Raw genomic sequence first — 20,096 nt, forward strand, 5'->3', positions numbered from 1 at the left:
TAGTATGAGACACCCACCACATGTCTCATACCACAGCGTAGTATGAGACACCCACCACGTCTCACACCAGAGCGTAGTATGAGACACCCACCACGTCTCACACCAGAGCGTAGTATGAGACACCCACCACGTCTCACACCAGAGCGTAGTATGAGACACCTACCATGTCTCATACCACAGCGTAGTATGAGACACCCACCACGTCTCACACCAGAGCGTAGTATGAGACACCCACAGGTGCTTCCATGTCTGCTACAATGATATTGGTCCACCTTTATAACTGACACATTTACCTGCTGATGGTTTTCAAATGTATAGTTGTTTTGAAGAATTAGAATATTATAATTGGGTACAAGACTTATGGTTGGTGCCAATGTTTTTTTTTATTACATTAAGATAAATATTTCTGAGGGTAATATTTTAATCGTGACTCTCATTAGAATTTATGTCTTACTTTTTTAACCTTTTTCTTGGGAGGGGGAAGCTGGGAGTTTTGTCAGTGGCAGCTGCTATTCTAGCACAGAACTAGTAAATGTAAAAGAAAACAGCAGTGATATTTCTGATATTTATTATTATATTATATTATTCTATATTTATGACGTCCCCTGCTTTATTTTATATTGTTTTATCAAAGGCATTTTATTTTATTTATTCGTGTGTGTGTGTGTGTGTGTGTGTGTGTGTGTGTGTGTGTGTGTGTACTATTACAGGTATATTGATACAGGTAGCATCAGTAACAGAACTATCATTATCAAATTTTGACTGTTATTAATATATGTCGTCAAAGTATTAAATGTATTTTCATTGTGTACAGGATTTATTCTGCAGGCAACATATGTATTCATTAGGGTCAGGATCGTCTTCTAGCTTGATTACAGGAGGGTTACAATAAAAGTGACAGCACTGCCATCTGCTGGACAAAGAGGGACTCTCCAACCATCAACAACATCAACAACAACAACAACAATATTAATCATTATTATTAGAATTATAAGAATTGTGGTAATAATCATTCATTATTGTTGTTAATGTTATTACAATAACAATAATTTTCACATAATAACAGCTTGACAATAAACAACTTTAATAAGCATTTAAAATAACAATAAAACAACAGTCATTTAATTTTGGTTGAAATCATGCTGAAGATATTAAGAAGTTAATAAATAACCAATGTTGTAAAATGATAATCAATGATTAAGAAACATTTAAATGTATGCCAGTCTATGAAACTGAGCAACACTAATGATATTACACTGTGGATGACGCATTAACATCTAGGTCATTTCCAGGTTTAACATCGCCAGGATGTAAGGATGTTGCACTACAAAGAGTTGTATTCTATTTACCTCAGAACGTAGTTTATTGAAATGTCCGTTTCTACTTTTCAGAAGATCACTTTCCTGTCATGCCTCGTCCTCTGTGTGTCCTTATTTCTACCCAAAATACTTTTTTCTACAGGGAAGAAAGACATTGTCCAATCAAAGGTCAAAGGTAAGACTGCTGTAAAACACGTAAAGCCTACATTTCATCATGTAAACACGTAAAGCTTATATTTCATTACCCTTGCTTCGCGCCTGACTTTCCAGCCATGAGTTTCCCTTTTGCGTCATAGGTCATGAATAACGTTCTTCTCTAATTATCAGTAATGACTCTAAGGTTTTTAATTTGGATATTTTACATGTTGTTAATTCAGATTTTTATTTATTTATATTTATATTTATATTTTTCGATATCCTCTGTCAGCTAAACACTCAATCTGATATGGTTTTGCAAACAGTTAGTTCTGGACATGCACCGCCTCTGAGATACAGCCAGCTGTTCTTAGATGATGATGTTCGGTGGCAGACTGAGATGGAGAATACCAGACCATACAACCCTGAGCTCGTATCCAAGGTGACAGGTTCTGGAAAGCCCCCCCTTCTTGGCCAGGTCATTCCTGTTTATGGATTTGGGATCTTTCTCTATATAATCTACATATTCTTCAAGGTAAGAATTCTCTAGACATCACTCTTGTCTGCTATAAATATAAAGAAAAAAGGATTTGATAGTATTTTATGTTCAGTGTCCACATGACATATACAGTCCATTCCCAATCAAAGATGCTGCAAACAGGACTACTGTTTTATTTTGCAAAGCATGACTTTGTTTTCTGTCCTATAGCTCACACACAAAGACACACCTCCCCGCAAGCAAGAATGCACAGTCCCCATCTTACCACCAGAAACCACAATACAGGCAACACGTAAGTTCAGCATTACTAATATACTGTGCTGATGTTGACACGCCGTGTCTACAATGCAGTACAACGTGGTACAACGATGATATTGTTAACTTTCTTTTATGTAACCTGTAACTGTGGCGACCCTCTTCGCAGTTGGGTTGGCCCTGTGAGCACTGCTCAGCCTATCAGCGGCTAGAACCGAAAGCAGCCCATGATGAATCAGATTAGAGAGCTGTAGCTGGCTTGAGGGAGATTTGCTCCGTCCTATTGTTAGACCTGGATTAGCAATCCCCGGCAGCAGCCCGGCAGCGTCTTACACCAATTAACAGCGTGTCTTTTGGATCAGTGCTAGGAGGGTTAACTCCATCTATTAGATAGATGGCACAGGATAAGAGATGAGACAGTGACTGAAGAATCAGCACAGCTGCCTCTTCCTCTCTCTCTCTCTCTCTCTCTCTCTGTCTGCCTCTCTCTGTCTCTCTTTCTCTCTCCCTCTCTCTCTCTTTCTCTCTCTCTCTTTCTCTCTCTGTCTGCCTCTCTCTCTCTCTCTTTCTCTCTCCCTCTCTCTCTCTTTCTCTCTCTCTCTTTCTCTCTCTGTCTGCCTCTCTCTCTCTCTCTTTCTCTCTCCCTCTCTCTCTCTTTCTCTCTCTCTCTCTTGTTCTTTTTGCATGAAGCAACATGCAGCACACTCAGCTCTCCTGTGAGGAAGCTCTAATAATGTATTATTTTTAGATCTGTCTTCTTTTGCTAATTGGAAATCTTTAATAGTTTAGACTGGTATAGGCTCTGTAGCATATGCTATCAAAGCCAAGATCTAAGGACTTTAATAAGAGAGTAACCCAGGAATAGACTTACATGTGTAATTAGGTATCATTGATCACAGGAAGCAGCCTTGACCTGTCTGATCCCTGGATTTGACTTCATCTCTGAGGGTTTAAACTGCTATGTAGAATTTTTCCTTTGCGCGGCTTGAACGGAACTTTTATGCTCCTGAGTGTTAAAACAAACAGACTGTTTACTGGTTCCCTTAATCTGCATCAGTTTAGCGGTGGACACTGTGTTGACCAGGTGCTTGTGTGCCTGTGCAGCGTGTCATTATGGAGCCTTTAAACCTTTACGTAACAGCCTTTAAACCCTGATGTAATGTCTCTCCAGCCGACTCTGAAAAGGCTCTGCTTCAGGCCAGACTGATGGAGGGGGTGAGAAGGAAGAGAGCATCGAAATCTCTCCTTCTGCCTAACAGGTAAAACACTGCCTCTCTCCTCACAACTCAAACTGGCCTACAGAGTAGTGGTTTAAAAATAACAAACTCTGATCCCAGATCAGCACTCCTATGCTGAGAAGCTTTGTGATCACAGACCTGTATCTCTTCTCTTATTTTTTTGTTGTATGGGCATATAAAAGTCTCTATTATTAGTTTTAACTTTTTAATCCTGCTACCTTTTCATCTGAAACATTTGTTCCACATATATAGGTTATAATGGATAAAAGAATAAGATGGAAGCAGTACAATTTTTTTGTATCTTGCCAAGACCAACCAGTGATCATAACTGCTAATTAAAGGCCTAATCAGGAATTGCCAAACTGGTGCCATGATCAATTCCCTCCTAATTATGAGCATATCGGTAGAATACTCAGAGCAACAGAGTTCAATATAAGAATATCACTAATGTCAGTACATATGTGGCAGTCCTGCAGACTGTAGTTACAATTTTTGCAGAGTTGTATTTTGTTGGCAAGTTGTAGACCTTGAACTCTTCATATATATCTCACTTCATATCTCACTTCATAAAACGTTTGTGACAAAGCCCATGTCATCAGCAGAAGGCACCTTCTGTACAACTGACAAAAAGGGACATACTGTGCATTCATCTGGTTTGGCATTGTCCAGTGTGACTCTTAATGTGGAAAGAGGTCCCTAAATTCTTACCCAGGTTCTGAAGAAACCCTTATCTTTCTCTAAGCCAGTTTTACTCTTGACTGACAACTCATTATTAAATTTGTCAATCAAGGATAAAAGAATATTTCTGGCAGGAATTACATCAGCAAAGAGACTGTTGTTGGAAGCAGCCATGTACCATCAGTATTCAACATTATTTCTGAATTTTATTTTATGTTTTATAATCATTTAATAGTATTTAATGAAATTACCTTTTAAGTGTAAAAATGCACCACTGACAGTTTTTTTTTTAATGTGTGGCACAGAATTTTTTTGTTTTTCATTTTTTTCTTCATATGTATATTGGTATTATGTTGATATGCATGCAATTCTGCCTTTTAAAAAGCTGATCATTAAAAATATCTTTCAGTACTGAAAATGTATTTTTCAGTTGCAGTGAAAGGTATAGCTCTGTGTCTCAAGAGGAATTAATCCAGTAGCAGAGCCTCAGCTCTGGACTAAGCATCAGGTTCTCTTGTGTTCCCTGGCCACAGGGCTCAGAGACCCAGTCTCCAGCGAGAGGAAAGGAAGATCACGTGTGTGATGCTAGATGGATGGCCACTAGAGGGCGTGTCCCCTGAGATGGAAGCTGAGGAAACCCCCTATACCTTAGGCTGGGAGGGTATGTACAACACATGTACACCTCTAGTATATGCTCACAGTAATTTAAGATGCTTAATTTTCCAGAGGGGTGCGTGTGATCTCACTGGCCGCATCCACAGGTTACTCAGAAGAAACCTTTCCGCGAGTGTCATTCTGTGGACGGCATCGATATCCAAGCATTATACTGGAGGAGCCAGACATAGATGCACCTACTGCTGAGCAACTGGCTGAGAGAATAGAAGAGGAGAAGTATGACAGTGAAGATGATGGTGAGGAGGAAGAGGAGGAGGTCAAAAAAGACAAGGAAATGACGAAGAACAGGCTGGGTGAAGACAAGGTAGATGCTACTGAGAACAGTCCTATACAGCTGAAAGGTGATGATGATGATGATGATGATGATGATGACAAAACCGAGCAGGAAGAAGAACAAGAAGAAGAATCCTGTGAACCTGATTATGAAGAAGATGAACAACCAGAAACTGAAGAACGTAGAGCAAAGATGGTAGAAGTAGAATTAGAAGGTGATGATGATGATGGACTAGCAGATATAGAGCAAGAAGAGGAGGAAGAGTATAAAGAGGAAGAAGTGAGAGAAGAACAGCCTTGTCTGCCTCATACAGTTGGTGAAGAGGAAGGGGGAAATTCTCTAGTAGGAAGGAAGGACAAGAAGCGGATTACCTTCAGTGATCACAAACACATCTTCCACTATCTCCAAGGAAGCTTTACTGGCTGTGAGCATGATGAGGGTGTACAGGAATGTGCTAATGAAAATGACACAGAAGATGATGTTATAGATGAGGAGGAGGAGGGTGAGGATGATGATGACGATGATGATGATGATGATTTGGAGGAGGAGGATAATCAAGATGAAGAACAAAAGGAGGTGCTGGGGAAAGAAGAGGATGACCCGCTGATGGAGGCCGAGAGTCTGGGCTTCAGCGCTGAGGTGGAATGGGCTCCTGAAGAACAGGACATTGACCTAGTTGACTTTCTCCTTACGTACCAACCACACTCTTCCATTACCCGGAACCAGCCAGCACCAGCCAGCCCTGAAGATCCATCATCAGGGATCCTCAGAATGTGCCACAAGCAATAGAAAAAAGCAAAACTGAGCTCTGTCTCTCTTTCAAAACTGAGCTCTCACTTTCTCTTTCTCTGACTGTCTCTCTCAGAAAACTCAGTGCTCATAAAAGGCAAATCAATTAAAACCAGCTTCATATTTGTTGATGAAATCCTATTTCCAGAATCGTTTACTATTTTCAAAATGGTTAAACATTTCAAAACATCAGATCTGCAGAAAGTGGGTTTTGAAAAATCACTCATTAGTTACAGACCACCATCTATTAGCCAGGTGCTTACTTAGTGCAATTAATGTATCCAGTCTGTGTTGAATAGGTTGATGGACACCATTCTGTGATTTAATCCTTAAATTCTATTTACTGCATTTTGTTTATTTTTAATGTATTTATAAGACATGTGGTTGTTTGGGGTTCCACTGTTTACAAATGGTGAAAGTGTTCATGAAACTAAAGCAGTGAGCTTGAATGTTCGGGTTACAGGCTGACCTTGGCCCACTGCTTCTGCCATGATTGCTAATCAATTATGAAGTGCTGCAGAAGAGCCTGTAGGGTTACTATATGGAGCAGCATGTATCGCAGCAACAGTGTCATATGAAATGAGTCCAAGGAATTCAAATAAGGTTTAGTTTATTTTTTCATAATCAGGGTACTGCATACAAACATTGTTGACCACTGTACACATTTTACGTAACAGTGTAACATCACTAAAATACAAAAATGATGGCAAGACTGGTCTTCAAACAAGCAAACAAAAACATAAATGCACAAGATTCTACTTAGTGCAAACTGAATCCTGCTAATCACTAAGGGAAGATATGAATGGTCCAATCACACAATAATGGTGAAAAAAAAACTTACAAGTCCCTATCATTATATTATATTATATATATATATATATATATATATATATATATATATATATATATATATATATATATATATATATATATATATAAACATACAACATACATACACACACACACTTGGATGAATATTTATATTCTACATTTAAAAAATAATAAACAAATATTTTTGACATATTTAGGAATAACAGCATAACATGTGAAGCAAAAAAACAAAACAAAACAAAACCACCAATATGACTAAAAATATACAGAATAGATACTGTATATTAGTAAGCCAGGAGCCCTCTGTGGCTGCGGTAAACTCGTTATTAGTGTTATGATACAGTGCATGACCTGCGTTTGTCAGGGGATACACAAGGAGTGTTAGCAATAATCGTCCAATATTTTCTTCCTCACGTTTTTGGTTTTTGAAATACTCCGTGTTTATGTGTGAAAACTGGTGTGATGGCCTGTTAAATTTAACATGATTCCTTTTCACTGGTTCACTTGTGTGCGCCCGAGGGGTCCCAATTCCAAAAATCCTAGATTGTTTGGTAACAGTCTTGATAAATATTTAACCCCGCAATTTTCCACACACCCTCCACGTTGTAACCAAGTACATGGACATGTACAGCCCAAATAGAGGTGTTGAGGACTGACACGGACCAGAAAGGCCATCCTGCCTCTACCCGTTAGCTAACTTAGCTAGCCCTGCTGTGACTTTATGAGGTAGCTAGTTAACGTTAGCTTCTTTACACGGAGGTCCGTGTTTTTTTTTTTTACTTCCTTTGTCCCATTCAAAGAAATATCATGTGCTTTCATATAAAATCGACAAAATATAGCTATCTTTGTTAATCCCTTTGTAACGTATAGTTAATACGACATAACTCAGAAGCTAGCCACCTAGGTTAGTTCGCTAGCTTAGCTAGGCTTTAGCTAACGTTCTCTTGTCCGCCATTAGATGGTCATTTGACAAAACATCTAGGTAGTCGGTGAAAATGTGTTTTAGGTTCCGAGACATCCGCCGAAGCAGGATAAACAGACAGGTGTGTGTCTAAATGCTCCATGGTTTTATGTTGTCGACATCAAAAAACAAATAATTAGCCAAGCTAGTTCGGTATCTTAGATATTCACTCTAAAGCTAGCGTGCTTTGCTCGCGCCCTCTATCTACTGTTAGCTTGTCAGTTGACAAAACATCTACTCAGTCCGCTAAAGTCAGTGTTTGATTAATCTAATCAGTCCGCTAAAGTCAGTGTTTGATGAGCCTAGTCAGTCCGCTAAAGTCAGTGTTTGATGAATCTAGTCAGTCCGCTAAAGTCAGTGTTTGATGAGCCTAGTCAGTCCGCTAGTCAGTGTTTGATGAACCCAGTCAGTCCGCTAAAGTCAGTGTTTGATGAATCTAGTCAGTCCGCTAAAGTCAGTGTTTGATGAATCTAGTCAGTCCGCTAGTCAGCGTTTGATGAACCTAGTCAGTCCGCTAAAATCAGTGTTTGATAACACTGACTTAGTGTTTGATGAATCTAGTCAGTCCGCTAAAGTCAGTGTTTGATAACTGAAATCTCCTCCAGCGCAAGCCCAAACGTGTATGGGCGATTGGCTCAACGCTGCATGGTTCACCTGGCAGGTACTGCTTTTCACCTGTTGTGGATGAGCCAGTCGGAGCAGATTTTCATCACACCAATCTTGAATACAATCAGCGGTTTTATTCTGCAGCCAAAGCTTCTGGTTGTAAATCGGCGTGTGTAACTACATCTGGGCATTATTCGACCTAACAAAGGCACACCAATATATACATCAGAGAACAACTGTAAAATACCGAATAACTGCATTCTAGGGCACCTTTAAGTATAACGTATTTTACAGAGAAGGTCCTGGCCAGGAAGTCTCCTCTTAAAACATTTGTACGGTACTACAACGCATACAAAACACCTTTACACAACTGTTCCTATTGAGACTTGGTTAGGGAGGGCTGGCATTAAGCCCACAATTAAAGGCTAGAAGTTTTTTTCCAAGAGGTTTTATGGAGTAAACCTGCATGAAAAGCAAAGCAAGTAGAAGAGTTTTGTGTCAGGGTAAGTCACCCTTTGAAACAGACATTGAAGCAGCAAGAACAAATTCTAGAAAGCTACAGTACATTACACAAATGTACAGGCTTTTCACCAGAGCGCAAATCCATCTGTCTCCTTTGAATGAAGGATAAAACGGAACAAAGTATTTTTCCAAAAGGCACAATATATACAGCTTCCTAATGTGGAGCTGTAGTTTAAGTGCACCATCCAATGCGTTCCCTTTCTGGGAACCTGTAGAGGAGCAGTAGGACCCAGATGACAATGCACTCTAAGAGCCAATGATGAGGGGGCAGTTAAGTGTAATTTATCCCTTTTTGTTTATTTATTTATTTAATTAATGTTGGTGATGTAATTCTCAACTTTGTCCTTGGGTGCTACAAGCTATATTCAGTGGGCACAGAATAAGACAAAAAGCAGCATATGGTTTGGGATTCCCTAAATAGATGAATAACAAACATGGAAAATACTGACTGAATCAACGAGTCATCGTGATGCATTAGTAATAAAAACAAGGCCCATATATGTCTGATGCTCTGCTAAATGGGACAGTGACATTCAACATTAATTTACAAAATTAATGTAACAAGTATAAACATCATATACATATTCAGAATTAAAATTTCTGGTTACCATTTGAATGCTGTGTGGAGAGATTTTAAAATATTAGTCAGGGTTAAAAGTAATTTTCATTAAACATAAGAATCAGTTACCTCTGTGAAGAAAACATTAAATAAATTTTCACTGAACCTGTTAACGTAGAAAATGTTAGTGCTAATGTGTACATTCTCATACTTTTGTTAAGGACACAAAAAGCATTGGTCAACTTTCCTTGCTAATACAAACGCTTGGGCTGTAATTCTGCATACATCCCCAACAACAATGATCTGTTAAAAAGTGTTTTATATTATGTGCCCCACCCCTTAGACTAATCCCTTCATCCAGGGAGCAGAAAGTGTGTCTCTCACTCACTCACTCACTCTCTCTCTCTCTCTCTCTCACACACACACACACACACACACACACACACACACACACCTTTTCCAGTTTGAGCTCCTGTGTGTTCTCAGAGAGGGATTTGAGACTGGGTCCCAGCTGAGTCTTCTGGGAGTCACTGCAGCCCTTACTGGGTGGTACTGGGTTCACTGGTCTTTGCTGGCCCTCTTCGCTAAGGCTTCTGGACCACACATGCCGACTGCTACTCACAGGCCAGCTTGCTGTCAAAGCTGGACAAGGCAATGGCGAAGGCCTGTAGCGAACACATGGGGTAGTTGTAGTCCATAGTAAAGATGTCCTCAGCCACTCGTCCAAACTGCATCACAATGTAGTCCGCTAAACACACAGGAAGAGGAAAGAGTTACGGGACGTGGGAAATTTAAACGTCTTACATTTGAGTGTTCACAGTGTCCTGTTCAGTCTGAGGTTCAGCTATAATTAGTGTGGAATTTGGTCAGGGAGTCTAACTCCCTATTTCACATGTACAGTCGTGGCAAAAAGTTGATCCTATCACAAATTTTGGTTTTGACAAAGTTTGTTGCTTCAGTTTTTATGGTGCCAATTTGCATTAACTCTATATTGTGAAGAGTGATCAGATGAATTCCAATTAATTGCAAAGTCATTCCTTGTCATGCAGATTAACTTAATCACAAAAAATGACTGCATTCCAGCCCTGCCACAAAATAGCCTGCTAACATCATTTCAGTCATATTCTCATTATCTTAAGGGAAAGTTAACAAGGACAAGGCAGCTGATATCACTCGGTCATGCTGATTAGAATAGCAGACTGGTTGCTTTAAAAGAGCAGTGGTGCTTTAAGTTTTCTTCTGTTAACCATAGTTACCCCCAAGGAAACGCATGCCATCATCATTGCATTGCATCAAGAGTTTCACAGGCAAGGACATTGCTGCTTGTAAGATGGCATCTAAATCAATCATTTATCAAATCAAGAACCTGAAAGGTTCAACTGCAGTAAAGAAGACTTCAGGGTGCCCAAGAAAGTCAAACGAGTGCCAGGACCATCTCCTAAAGCAGGTGCAGTGCTTGCTCAGAACTGGCAGAAGGCAGGTGCGAATGCATATATGCACAGTGAGGTGTAGGCTTTTGGAGGATGGCTTGGTATCAAGAAGGGCAGCAAAAAGCCACTTCTCTCCAAGAAAAACAAAGGACAGACTGACATTCTGCAGGAAGTATAGGGATTGGACTGCAGAGAACCAGAGTAAAGTTACTTTCTCTGATGAAGCCACCTTCAGACTGTTTGGGACATCTGGACAAATGATGGTCTGGAGAAGAAAAGGTGAGTGCTACCATGAGTCCTGTGTCATGCTAACAGTGAGGCATCTGTTAGAAACTGGTTCAAAGTGACCAGTCCTTCAGGTTCGATCTCCTCCAAGTTACCCTATGCCCTCTGTAGCCAGATCAATCCAGGGAAGTCGAGACACCGACACCAAGGTAGTGAATCAAGAGAGTTCCACTTTATTGGGGAAGTGTGTGTGTGTGTGTGTCCTATATCTACAGGATGACGGGGGGTGAGGCATGTTCTAAGGGTCTATGTAGAAAGAAAAGAGACAAGGTTAGTAAAGATTAGATGTTCTCTGCATGAACGAGCCACGAGCTGTTCTCGTGCCCGCCATGAGCCGCTCCCGTGTTCCAGGATCTAACAGCATCCTGAGACGACTTGTGTGTGTGTGTGTGTGTGTGTGTGTGTGGGGTTGCTTCTCTTCCAAGGCAGTGGGTTTGCATAACTTTGCCCAAGAACACTACATGAATAAGGAATGGTATCAACATCCTCCAAGAGCAGCTTCTCCCAATGATGCAGGAACAATCTGGTGATGAACAATGGGTTTTGTTCCCTTCCCCCAGCAAGATGTAACCTCATGTCACAAGGCAAAAGTGATAACCAAGTGGCTCAGTGAACAAAACATTTGAATTTTGGGTCCATATCCAGGAAACTCCCCAGATCTCAATCCCATTTAGAACCTGTGGTCTATCCTCAAAAGAGGGTGGACCACCATATAGAAACTGATCAACTCCAAGCACTGATTAGGCAAGAATGGGTTGCCATCAGTCAAGATTTTGCCCAGAAGTTGATATCCAGCATTGCCAAGGTGGATTGCAGAAGTCTTAAAAAAGAATGGTCAACACTATAAATATTAAGTCTTTAAACTGGATACATCTGTCAATAAAAAGGTTTTTAAAAGCTTATGCTTAGAATTTCTACTTCACTATACCATATAAACTGAGAAAAGGATCTAAAAAAAAAACTGAGGCAGTGAACTTTGGGAAAACAAATTTGTTAGTCTAAACTTTTGGCCATGACATGCATTCACTCAGTCACATATATACCTTATAAACTCAGTGTACCTGGTGGTGTTTGCTCTGTATAAACCTTAATACCCCACATCTTTAAATATTAGCAGAATTAACCGCTTAACTGTCGTCATTGCTTGATCACATACAGAACTCACGGTCATTATCGTGAATGATCTGAAAGTTTTTCACGGAGGCTTGGGTGACCCTGCCGTGGAAGTTGAGCACATACGACTGGGTATCGTCGTTCCACACCGGGGTCTTGTTGTGCAGCTCGATCACACTTTCTGTGCTCTTGTTCTGCCAGCGAGCAAGCAGAGATTCATGCTCCTGTAGGAGCACGGTGGACAGATGTGAAGCGATTAGCCTTCCATTAGAACCACTAGCTCAGGCACCAACGCTAATACCTGCTATCTCATGTACTAAAACGCTCTAATCCCCAGTAGCAGCTACATGACAGTTAGAAGCTGTGATGTTCTATGGACAGGAGGTCTGTTAATAGTCCCTTTCGCTGGGTTAGGGCCTGAGAGACTCACGTTTCGTGGTCTAATGCAGACTCTTTCATGATCCATGTTCATTCCAGGAATAATGACGCTCATCTTACGAGGTCCTTTAAACCCTAAAACATTTGTCTCCTGACAAAAATGGATGCAAGATGGTTAGTGGCATATAGATAGCTGCTGAATTATATATTTCTGTCACACTTGTACTGTGACGTTAAGACAAGTTTAAAAGTTAACAAGTTGTCTGTGCCATGATATTCCTGAAGTAATATATTTTTATTTTCACAGGCTTGCTATGTGAGGTGCAACCACAAGAGGTCGCACTGCTCCACCACACTATGCCTTGACTGAGAGCAGTTAGGAACGATCCCGTCGTGTTTACGCGACCACACTGTGCGCACGTTATTCTGGAGGCTGCGAATGCTGGCTCACGTAGCAGATAGCCGCTAGTTCCTGGCGCAGGTTGCTGGCCTCCAAGCTGGAGGTGGTCTTGACTGGGTTCATCCCGTTGTCATACACCGTAAACTTCGTCCCCATGAGGTTCGACCTGTGGGAGAGACAGAACTGTGTAGTGGCTGCTCAGATCAGAGGGGGATCATGTGCTCCGGGTGTGGCGCTGACGTCCCTGCGCGTGCTCCGAGAGCGCGACCTAGGGCAGCTGACTAACAGTCTCACACCTGCGTCCACATCCCGCAGGATGGTAGCGAAAAACCAGGCTCATTTTTCATGAAACTATTTCGTTGTGTTCATATCGGTTTTATCAAAAGGCTCTAGCCCAAGGACACTTGTGAAATTGCTCCTTGGCTGAATAGAAACGCACGTGAGCCAGCGCACAGTTCGCAGAGACACAACAAAAACCTGCGAAAAGCATGCATCTCAGAAGCTGCGTTTCCACTAACGAAGTCCGCGCTCATCTCGCTGGGTTCACACATCTACAGTTTAAACATCAATTCGTCATTGGTGCTTTGAGAAATAACAGCAAACATACATAAACATAAATGCTCGCGCTTAGCATATTCTCCCATACTGAACTAATGTCTCAGCACATCTCGTGCTTTAATCAGCCTGGATACCAACACAGATGCTGCTGGTTGAGGATATGCTCACACAACACTAATGAAGCCTCTTACAGCTTCTAACGAACTCAGCCAGCTGTGGAAACAGACACACACGCTAAGTTATGCTAACGTAGCTTTCAGAACACTTGAACATGCCTCAGTTTCCCAATGAAGCTCTCTCCACCTCGAGACAGGTCGGTGGGATCGACAGAGATGAGGTAATTGGATGTTTTGCTCTTCTTTCTCTTCCTTCCAGCTAAAAGAAACACCTACGGCACAGGACAGCTTAATTAGCCACCAGGCACTGTAAAGACAAAGTACAAGCGCAGAAGTGAGAGACTTTACGGTAACAAATGCGCAAAATGCACGATGCCACTGAAGCGTCCTACCTTTCAGAACAACGTGAGAATTCTCACTATTCTTATCAGGCACTGGCAAGGCTTTTACAGGAAATTTACATTTCTCAAAAACATTTTTTGCTTCACAGCTTTAGTGTTTAGAAATAATGTTTGTTTTGTTGCATGTGTGTGTAAAGGCAAAAATGAGACTCAAAAGTGACTTTTAGAAATTGTAGTATTGTATTACTTCAGCCGTGCAGAACTGGGGTCTCGTAACCCCCCTAAAGAACAGAACACGTGTACTCTTCTAACTTGCCTGCCTGTAATTTACACGTTTGGATGTGGTGGGTAGTGAAGCATCAATGAACTCCAACCTATTACTCCCTGGAAGTGCGTTACGTATGTTATTTGCATATCGATGGATATGTATAGCATGCCTACAACTCTGATCGTTATCAGTAACCCCTAAAATATGTAAAATATGACTCCTCCCTCAAAATGGAAGCAGTTCAGCACTTCATTTGCAGAAAAAAAAACATTTCAAAATGCTGTGAAACGTTTGTTTAGAAACAAATCCCGTCATTTACCTCTAAATTATTATCCTAGAGAGATGGATATGTTCCTGATTACATAAGCATAATTATATAAAAAACAGGATGCTAAATTTGCAGCTAAATCTTCATGTAGACTCATTTTGGTCTCACTCCTCATAATAAACCTCCCTGATTCTCCCTGATCAAAAAAGAGCAATAAACCTGTTTATGATTGTGAGTTGAGTTTTGTCTTTAATTACACAACTCCACAGCAATTCACATCATTGGAGTTCTGCTCAAGCAGAAGTCAGCTGTCTCCAGACACGTGTAGTAAGACTGCAAACACCTGCCATTCCTCACCTTCTTGCCGTCGTCTCTTTCGAGGTGGAGGTAGTAGGTGGGGTACATGCCTCGGTCCATGCCCTTCTTATCCCGTGTGATCCTGCATTTGACGGTCACACCCTGTGGAGCTGGCCTCAGGGTGAACTCCTCCAGGTCCCCCACGTCCATGGGGGGCTCACTAGCCAGTGGGGTGGAAGCTGAGGCAGCCTCCTGCCACACACAGTGCACGGTTAAAGGTCTCACTCTACCAACACCCACCTTCACAGTCTAAAACATGGCAGAGACGCTCATTGTTATGAGCCTCGTTCAGCCAGGAAGTCGGATCCAGACCAGCTGACTGTCGTGAGCAAGCACCAGGTCCCTCACACAAGTTAGCTGTCATCATTCTCCATTCCCTGCTGTTTTCCTGTGGCAGCCATGCCAGTGACTCGTGAGGAGGAAGAGAAGTAACTTTATATTCTGAACATGAACAAAATCTCCACAGAGCTCAGAACTCCAAACATGACAGATGCCAAGTCTAGTACACTGGAGAGAAGAAAAACCCTCGTCACTGTACAGTGGTACGGATGAGAAAAAAGGCTGAGTAAAAAATGTACTGACACCGAAAATATGGGAGACATCTAACCCTTCAGTGGAGGGATAACTAATAGCCCTTCAGTGTGGCGAGATCTAACCCTTCGGTGTAGAAGAGCTTTAAAAATATCCTCGTTAGACACATGTCTGCACCCTTAAAAAATGTATATGTTTATATACTTTAAAGTCTTTTTATTTCTAAGCACTCCCTTAGTGTGTGTGTGTTTAGGAGTGGTGGTCATGCCATCCTGTTTCACTAGGGTACAAAGGGCGACACACAGGCCAGTCACTCAGAGGGGTGAGGAGAAACTCCTTCCAGTGACTGCTCAATAGTTGCCAAGTTGACTCCATCCTGCGTCAACAACTCTGTAAAACTGCAAATAGATGCTACCTGCGTGCCAGCAAGTGATGTGGAAGGCCTGTGAGAAGAAAGTGCCTGCTGTCATCAAACCTCAAACGAGAGCACCTGGACATAAACATCAGTGGATCTCTAAATGAAGTTGTATACTGAAGAGAGTCAAAAATAGATCTTTGTTGCAAAAAAAAAAAAAAAAAATTAACCTCACTGTAACATCAAACCTGGGTTTTTAAATAAAAAGTCTGGCTGCCTCTTTCAAAAGGCTAAAAGTGGATCTTGGCACAATGTTCCAGCAGGACAGTGATCCAAAGAAAACTTCCAAATCCGCACAGAAATGCTTCACTGACCACAGGCCTGCGTGTCGGTGTACGGAGGTACTTATGTGTCGAAGCCTGAGAGCTCGTAGAATCTGATCCGAGAGCTTGCATAGTAAAATCTGTAACTTACATTGACAGAAAATATTCTCACAACTGTATTTTAATTTTGAAGTCATACAAAAAGGTACAAATATGTGAACTAATATTTAGATAATTGGAAAATATATTTATTTGCACATAAATTAATTTTTGGTATTACAGCCACAAATTTGAAATTTTGTTCAGTATCCTGATGCTCTTCAAACCAAGAATCAAGTCTTTAACAGTCACAAATTCACCAACCTTTAGTTTCATTACTATAAAATCAACTGAGGACTGTGCATAAGAATGAGCCACTGATCATTAGCCAAACCTAGCAAGCTTGGACTGAATCCCATGATGAAAGGGCTTCAGATCTTAACCGCAAACCTAACAGGGTCTTTTATTATGTCAATACCAACCAGGAACTGATTTTGCTTGATCTGTCATAGTTGTCAGCTTCACACAGTTATCTAGGGACAGGCGATTGATTTGGACAGTGCTGCAACAAACCTTAGATGCTAATTTGTGCAGGTTTATCTGAATGAGTGAAAAGTACATAATCTAGGTCACATGCAAATTTGCAGCACTGAGTGCACATAACTAACATTTTAGTATTTGTGCTTTATTAAATTTACATTCAAAGGTTGGTTGGTGTATTCCTTCGATGAACAGTTCTCAAATATGACCCGTTTTCTCTCTGATCACCCTGCAGAAGTGTACGGGCTTACATTCCTTTATGTGTGTGCCCTTCATCACTCAGCTCTGTGAGAGAAGACTGTGCTGTACAGGTCCAGTAATGTGTGAAGTGTGTTTTGGAAAATAATGATTTCTATTTTCTATAAGGGCTGTTTTTCTTTGAATAATTTTCCCCCGCTGAAGGATTAGATTTTCATTATAAGAACACCATCCCTGCCTGAAGTGAAGACACACTCACAGCCTCTAAATCACAACAGATGTTAGAACAAGACTGATATGACACTTATGATGAATGCATCAGTACACCAGGGTCAACATTAGCACTTGTTTGATAGATTGGCATTTTTATTTATAATATTGTCATATCATTACCGTGCACATATATAACACTGATTATATTGCTGATATTATAACAGTGACATTTAATAAGCGATACTGTGTAATCTGTGACTTTCTCCACTTTATCACCTTACTGATTTCAAAATATCCAGAACAGTATGCCTTTGGTCTGGTGTGGACCAATGAAGGCATAATTTACTGGTCTGGTGTGGACCAATGAAGGCATAATTTACTGGTCTGGTGTGGACCAATGAAGGCATACCTTGCTAGATTTCTTGCTGGTGGCAGAGCCTGGTCTTGTGTTGCTGTTGAGCTGAGAGGAACTCGAGCTGACTTCGTCATCTTCCTCCTCCTCTTCATCAAAATTCATGCTACTGGAGATTCCTGATAAAAGCATAAGACAGGGAGCCATCATTGAGCATTGATCAGTAAATAACAGTGTGTCTGCTGTGCAAATAAACTATTCAGAAAACAGCTTCACTGCATAGAGAGCAGATCATATGGTTGGCTAATCTGACGTGTGTAAAAACAAATGTGCGCTGTTATTGGAGGGTCCAGACGGCTTTATTTCTCATTTCTTTATTTCTTAGCATTAATCCAAGGATAAGACAACAGCAATCTGCAAGAAAGTGACATGTCTAACAAACTCTTTGGAGAAGTTTAGAAAGAAAGAGAAACCATTAAAAGGTGCAGAACTTACTTACATGTAACAAATTGATTTCCTTTCCATTCATGTTGTTGGTTCAAAGTGTTAAAAAGGGGTTAATATTTGTTAGCTTTATGAACAATGTTACACACAGTCATGATGTCCAGTCATTATTTCTTGCTCTCTCTCTCTCTCTCTCTCTCTCTCTCTCTCTCTCTCTCTCTCTCTCTCACCTTTCTTCAGCATGGTAACCCTCAGGTCCTGCTTGCCCTGGGTCTGTGAGCTGCTCACTGCCTCACTCGGGCTCTGGCTCTCTCCTTCACCCTCTGGGACAGGAGAGTGGCCCACCGTGAGGATTTGAATCTGGCTGCTCAAGTCCTGGCTTTCGTCCGGGAAGGCAGCTGGTCCATCAATCCCTGCGGTACCACCACAACAACACGGTGACACCCAACCACCTGTCCATCAGTGGCCTGGGCAGGTCGCACTCTCGTTTTCCACACGCAGTGCACACACGTGAACACGCAACACACACACACGATGCACACGTGTGCATGCACACGTTATATTCTGTCAGCAGCATGCAGAAACCATCATATGTGGAGATGCAGTTATGAACATGGGTGAGCATGCAAATTCAAATGAGCGCACAAAATATGCCACAACAATCCAAAAGCGCTGTTCAGGGACCAGTCACCTTTCAGTACTAACACTAAAGCGCTGTTCTGGGATCAGTCACCTTTCAGTACTAACACTAAAGCGCTGTTCTGGGATCAGTCACCTTTCAGTACTAACACTAAAGCGCTGTTCTGGGATCAGTCACCTCTGAGTACTACACTAAACTGCACTTACCTGCCCCAACCAGCTTGACAGTCCACTGCAAGCGCTTTCAGTGCCACTTCCTAACCTGTGACCTCTGCATTCACCTTGGCGCTGCCCACAGCTTCAGGCTCACAGGTAAGTGCTTGTCTTTGCGAGGCTCTCTAGTGTTCTGTGTTTCTCTGATTAGTCTGCTGTAGCATGAGGAAGACGGCGGGCAGCTTCCATGACACTTCAGCCCAGATTGCGGCCCCTGACCAAGTCCACACGGGCCCGATCAAGTGGTTCCGTGTCAGGAGAGTGTACCTAACGCTGCCGCTCTCATGAGACGACGAGACAGCAGAGACAGCTGCAGAACGGCCTCATGAGAAAACGCTGATTGCAGAATAATCAGTGCCAGATTTACAGCATAATTACAGCCTTTCTTAATGTGTGCACCAACATGGCTCCTCCAGTCAGAAGGCACGGGGAGAGAGATAATGAAGGAGAGAGAGAGAGGGATGGATGGATGTCTGGAGTCGGAAAGCCAGGTTGGTTAATGACACTGGGTCTGGGAGAGGAAAAGGGAGATGGCAAGAGAGAGAGGGAAAGAAACGGAGAAACTGAATGAGAAACGGAGAAACTGAAAGCGGGACTATTGATTATAGTGTATGGACAGCTTGCAGACGAGCTGTTCTTGTCAATGTGTGGCAATATAACAGATTCACATAATTGGTTACAGAGAAAACTGCTGTCATTTCAAAGCCTCGTAGCTATGACACAAGCTGTCGTCTGTTTGGTTTTGAATCCCCACATCTTATAACATCACTCTCAGACAAAGTTTGGCGGAAGGTGTGTTCTTGTGTGTGTTACTGCTGTGAGCGACCTGACAAGACAAGAAAACGTCAAACATGTTCTCATGTCACCGCTGTTGGTTCTGGAGGATGAAAGACACAAACACAGCATGGAGGACCGCATGGGGGTGGAGGATACCGTGGAGGGGGGGATGCCGTCCTCCATGTATGAGGAACTGTGAAGGCCAAAGCACCTGGAGCTCGTCTGCTTGGGTGTGGAGCTTCTAACACTGTTTCCTCTTTAATTAGAGCACTGAATTAGCACATTGGTTTCTAAATATGTTGTCTTCATAGTACATAAAGTGACCTCCAAATGCACAAGAAGGAGGAAGTCAACCCTCAGGTGTGTATGCATGTGTTCGATATCCATTTGGAATTATAGCATTTCTGAGATCTGAGCAACTGTTTTAGGTGAGCATAATTATTAGGACAGTCGGCTGGACTGCTTAAATGTTTACAGTGGCCGCAACCTCTGGTCAAGTCACAGAAAGCATGACACAGCACTTCTTATGAGATGATCTGCATTTAGGCATCAAACCTTTCCATGTGATGTCTATCAGAATATGAAAGTATTTTGCCTGTGTCGCTACAACACATGTG

At 41.7% G+C, this 20,096-nt stretch overlaps 2 protein-coding genes and 1 long non-coding RNA gene across 8 annotated transcripts in view; 1 reads left to right on the top strand and 2 right to left on the bottom strand.

Moving 5' to 3' along the window:
* Window positions 1–1,453, bottom strand: part of LOC145657110 (uncharacterized) — a 16,529-nt gene extending 15,076 nt beyond the window's left edge. Inside the window, exon 1 of the long non-coding RNA XR_014122960.1 lies at window positions 1,350–1,453. This is a non-coding gene — a long non-coding RNA (uncharacterized LOC145657110). The remainder of the gene's footprint in view (window positions 1–1,349) is intronic.
* Window positions 1–5,997, top strand: part of ric3a (RIC3 acetylcholine receptor chaperone a) — a 15,698-nt gene extending 9,701 nt beyond the window's left edge. The window contains exons 4-9 of one of the 2 annotated variants that reach the window (XM_081711692.1): window positions 1,462–1,494; window positions 1,781–1,989; window positions 2,164–2,245; window positions 3,380–3,467; window positions 4,658–4,785; window positions 4,886–5,997. In XM_081711692.1, coding sequence (XP_081567818.1) covers window positions 1,855–1,989; window positions 2,164–2,245; window positions 3,380–3,467; window positions 4,658–4,785; window positions 4,886–5,862 — 1,410 coding nt within the window. In that variant the 5' untranslated portion in view covers window positions 1,462–1,494; window positions 1,781–1,854 and the 3' untranslated portion in view covers window positions 5,863–5,997. Of the gene's footprint in view, window positions 1–1,174; window positions 1,495–1,780; window positions 1,990–2,163; window positions 2,246–3,379; window positions 3,468–4,657; window positions 4,786–4,885 lie in introns of those variants that run through there. The other variant, XM_027007434.3, reaches the window with a different exon arrangement.
* Window positions 5,998–9,060: 3,063 nt separating this feature from the next.
* The window catches only part of tub (TUB bipartite transcription factor), a 56,479-nt gene continuing 45,443 nt past the window's right edge, over window positions 9,061–20,096 (bottom strand). For 4 of the 5 annotated variants that reach the window (XM_027007446.3, XM_027007443.3, XM_027007447.3 and 1 more), the window contains 8 exons: window positions 18,081–18,263; window positions 17,464–17,585; window positions 14,856–15,047; window positions 13,781–13,893; window positions 12,999–13,113; window positions 12,600–12,698; window positions 12,222–12,393; window positions 9,061–10,089 (listed from right to left, as the gene is read on the bottom strand). In XM_027007446.3, coding sequence (XP_026863247.1) covers window positions 9,956–10,089; window positions 12,222–12,393; window positions 12,600–12,698; window positions 12,999–13,113; window positions 13,781–13,893; window positions 14,856–15,047; window positions 17,464–17,585; window positions 18,081–18,263 — 1,130 coding nt within the window. In that variant the 3' untranslated portion in view covers window positions 9,061–9,955. The remainder of the gene's footprint in view (window positions 10,090–12,221; window positions 12,394–12,599; window positions 12,699–12,998; window positions 13,114–13,780; window positions 13,894–14,855; window positions 15,048–17,463; window positions 17,586–18,080; window positions 18,264–20,096) is intronic. The other variant, XM_027007445.3, reaches the window with a different exon arrangement.

The sequence above is a fragment of the Electrophorus electricus genome, chromosome 3, assembly GCF_041902795.1.
Source record: "Electrophorus electricus isolate QZ-2024a chromosome 3, ASM4190279v1, whole genome shotgun sequence".
NCBI lineage: Eukaryota > Metazoa > Chordata > Actinopteri > Gymnotiformes > Gymnotidae > Electrophorus > Electrophorus electricus.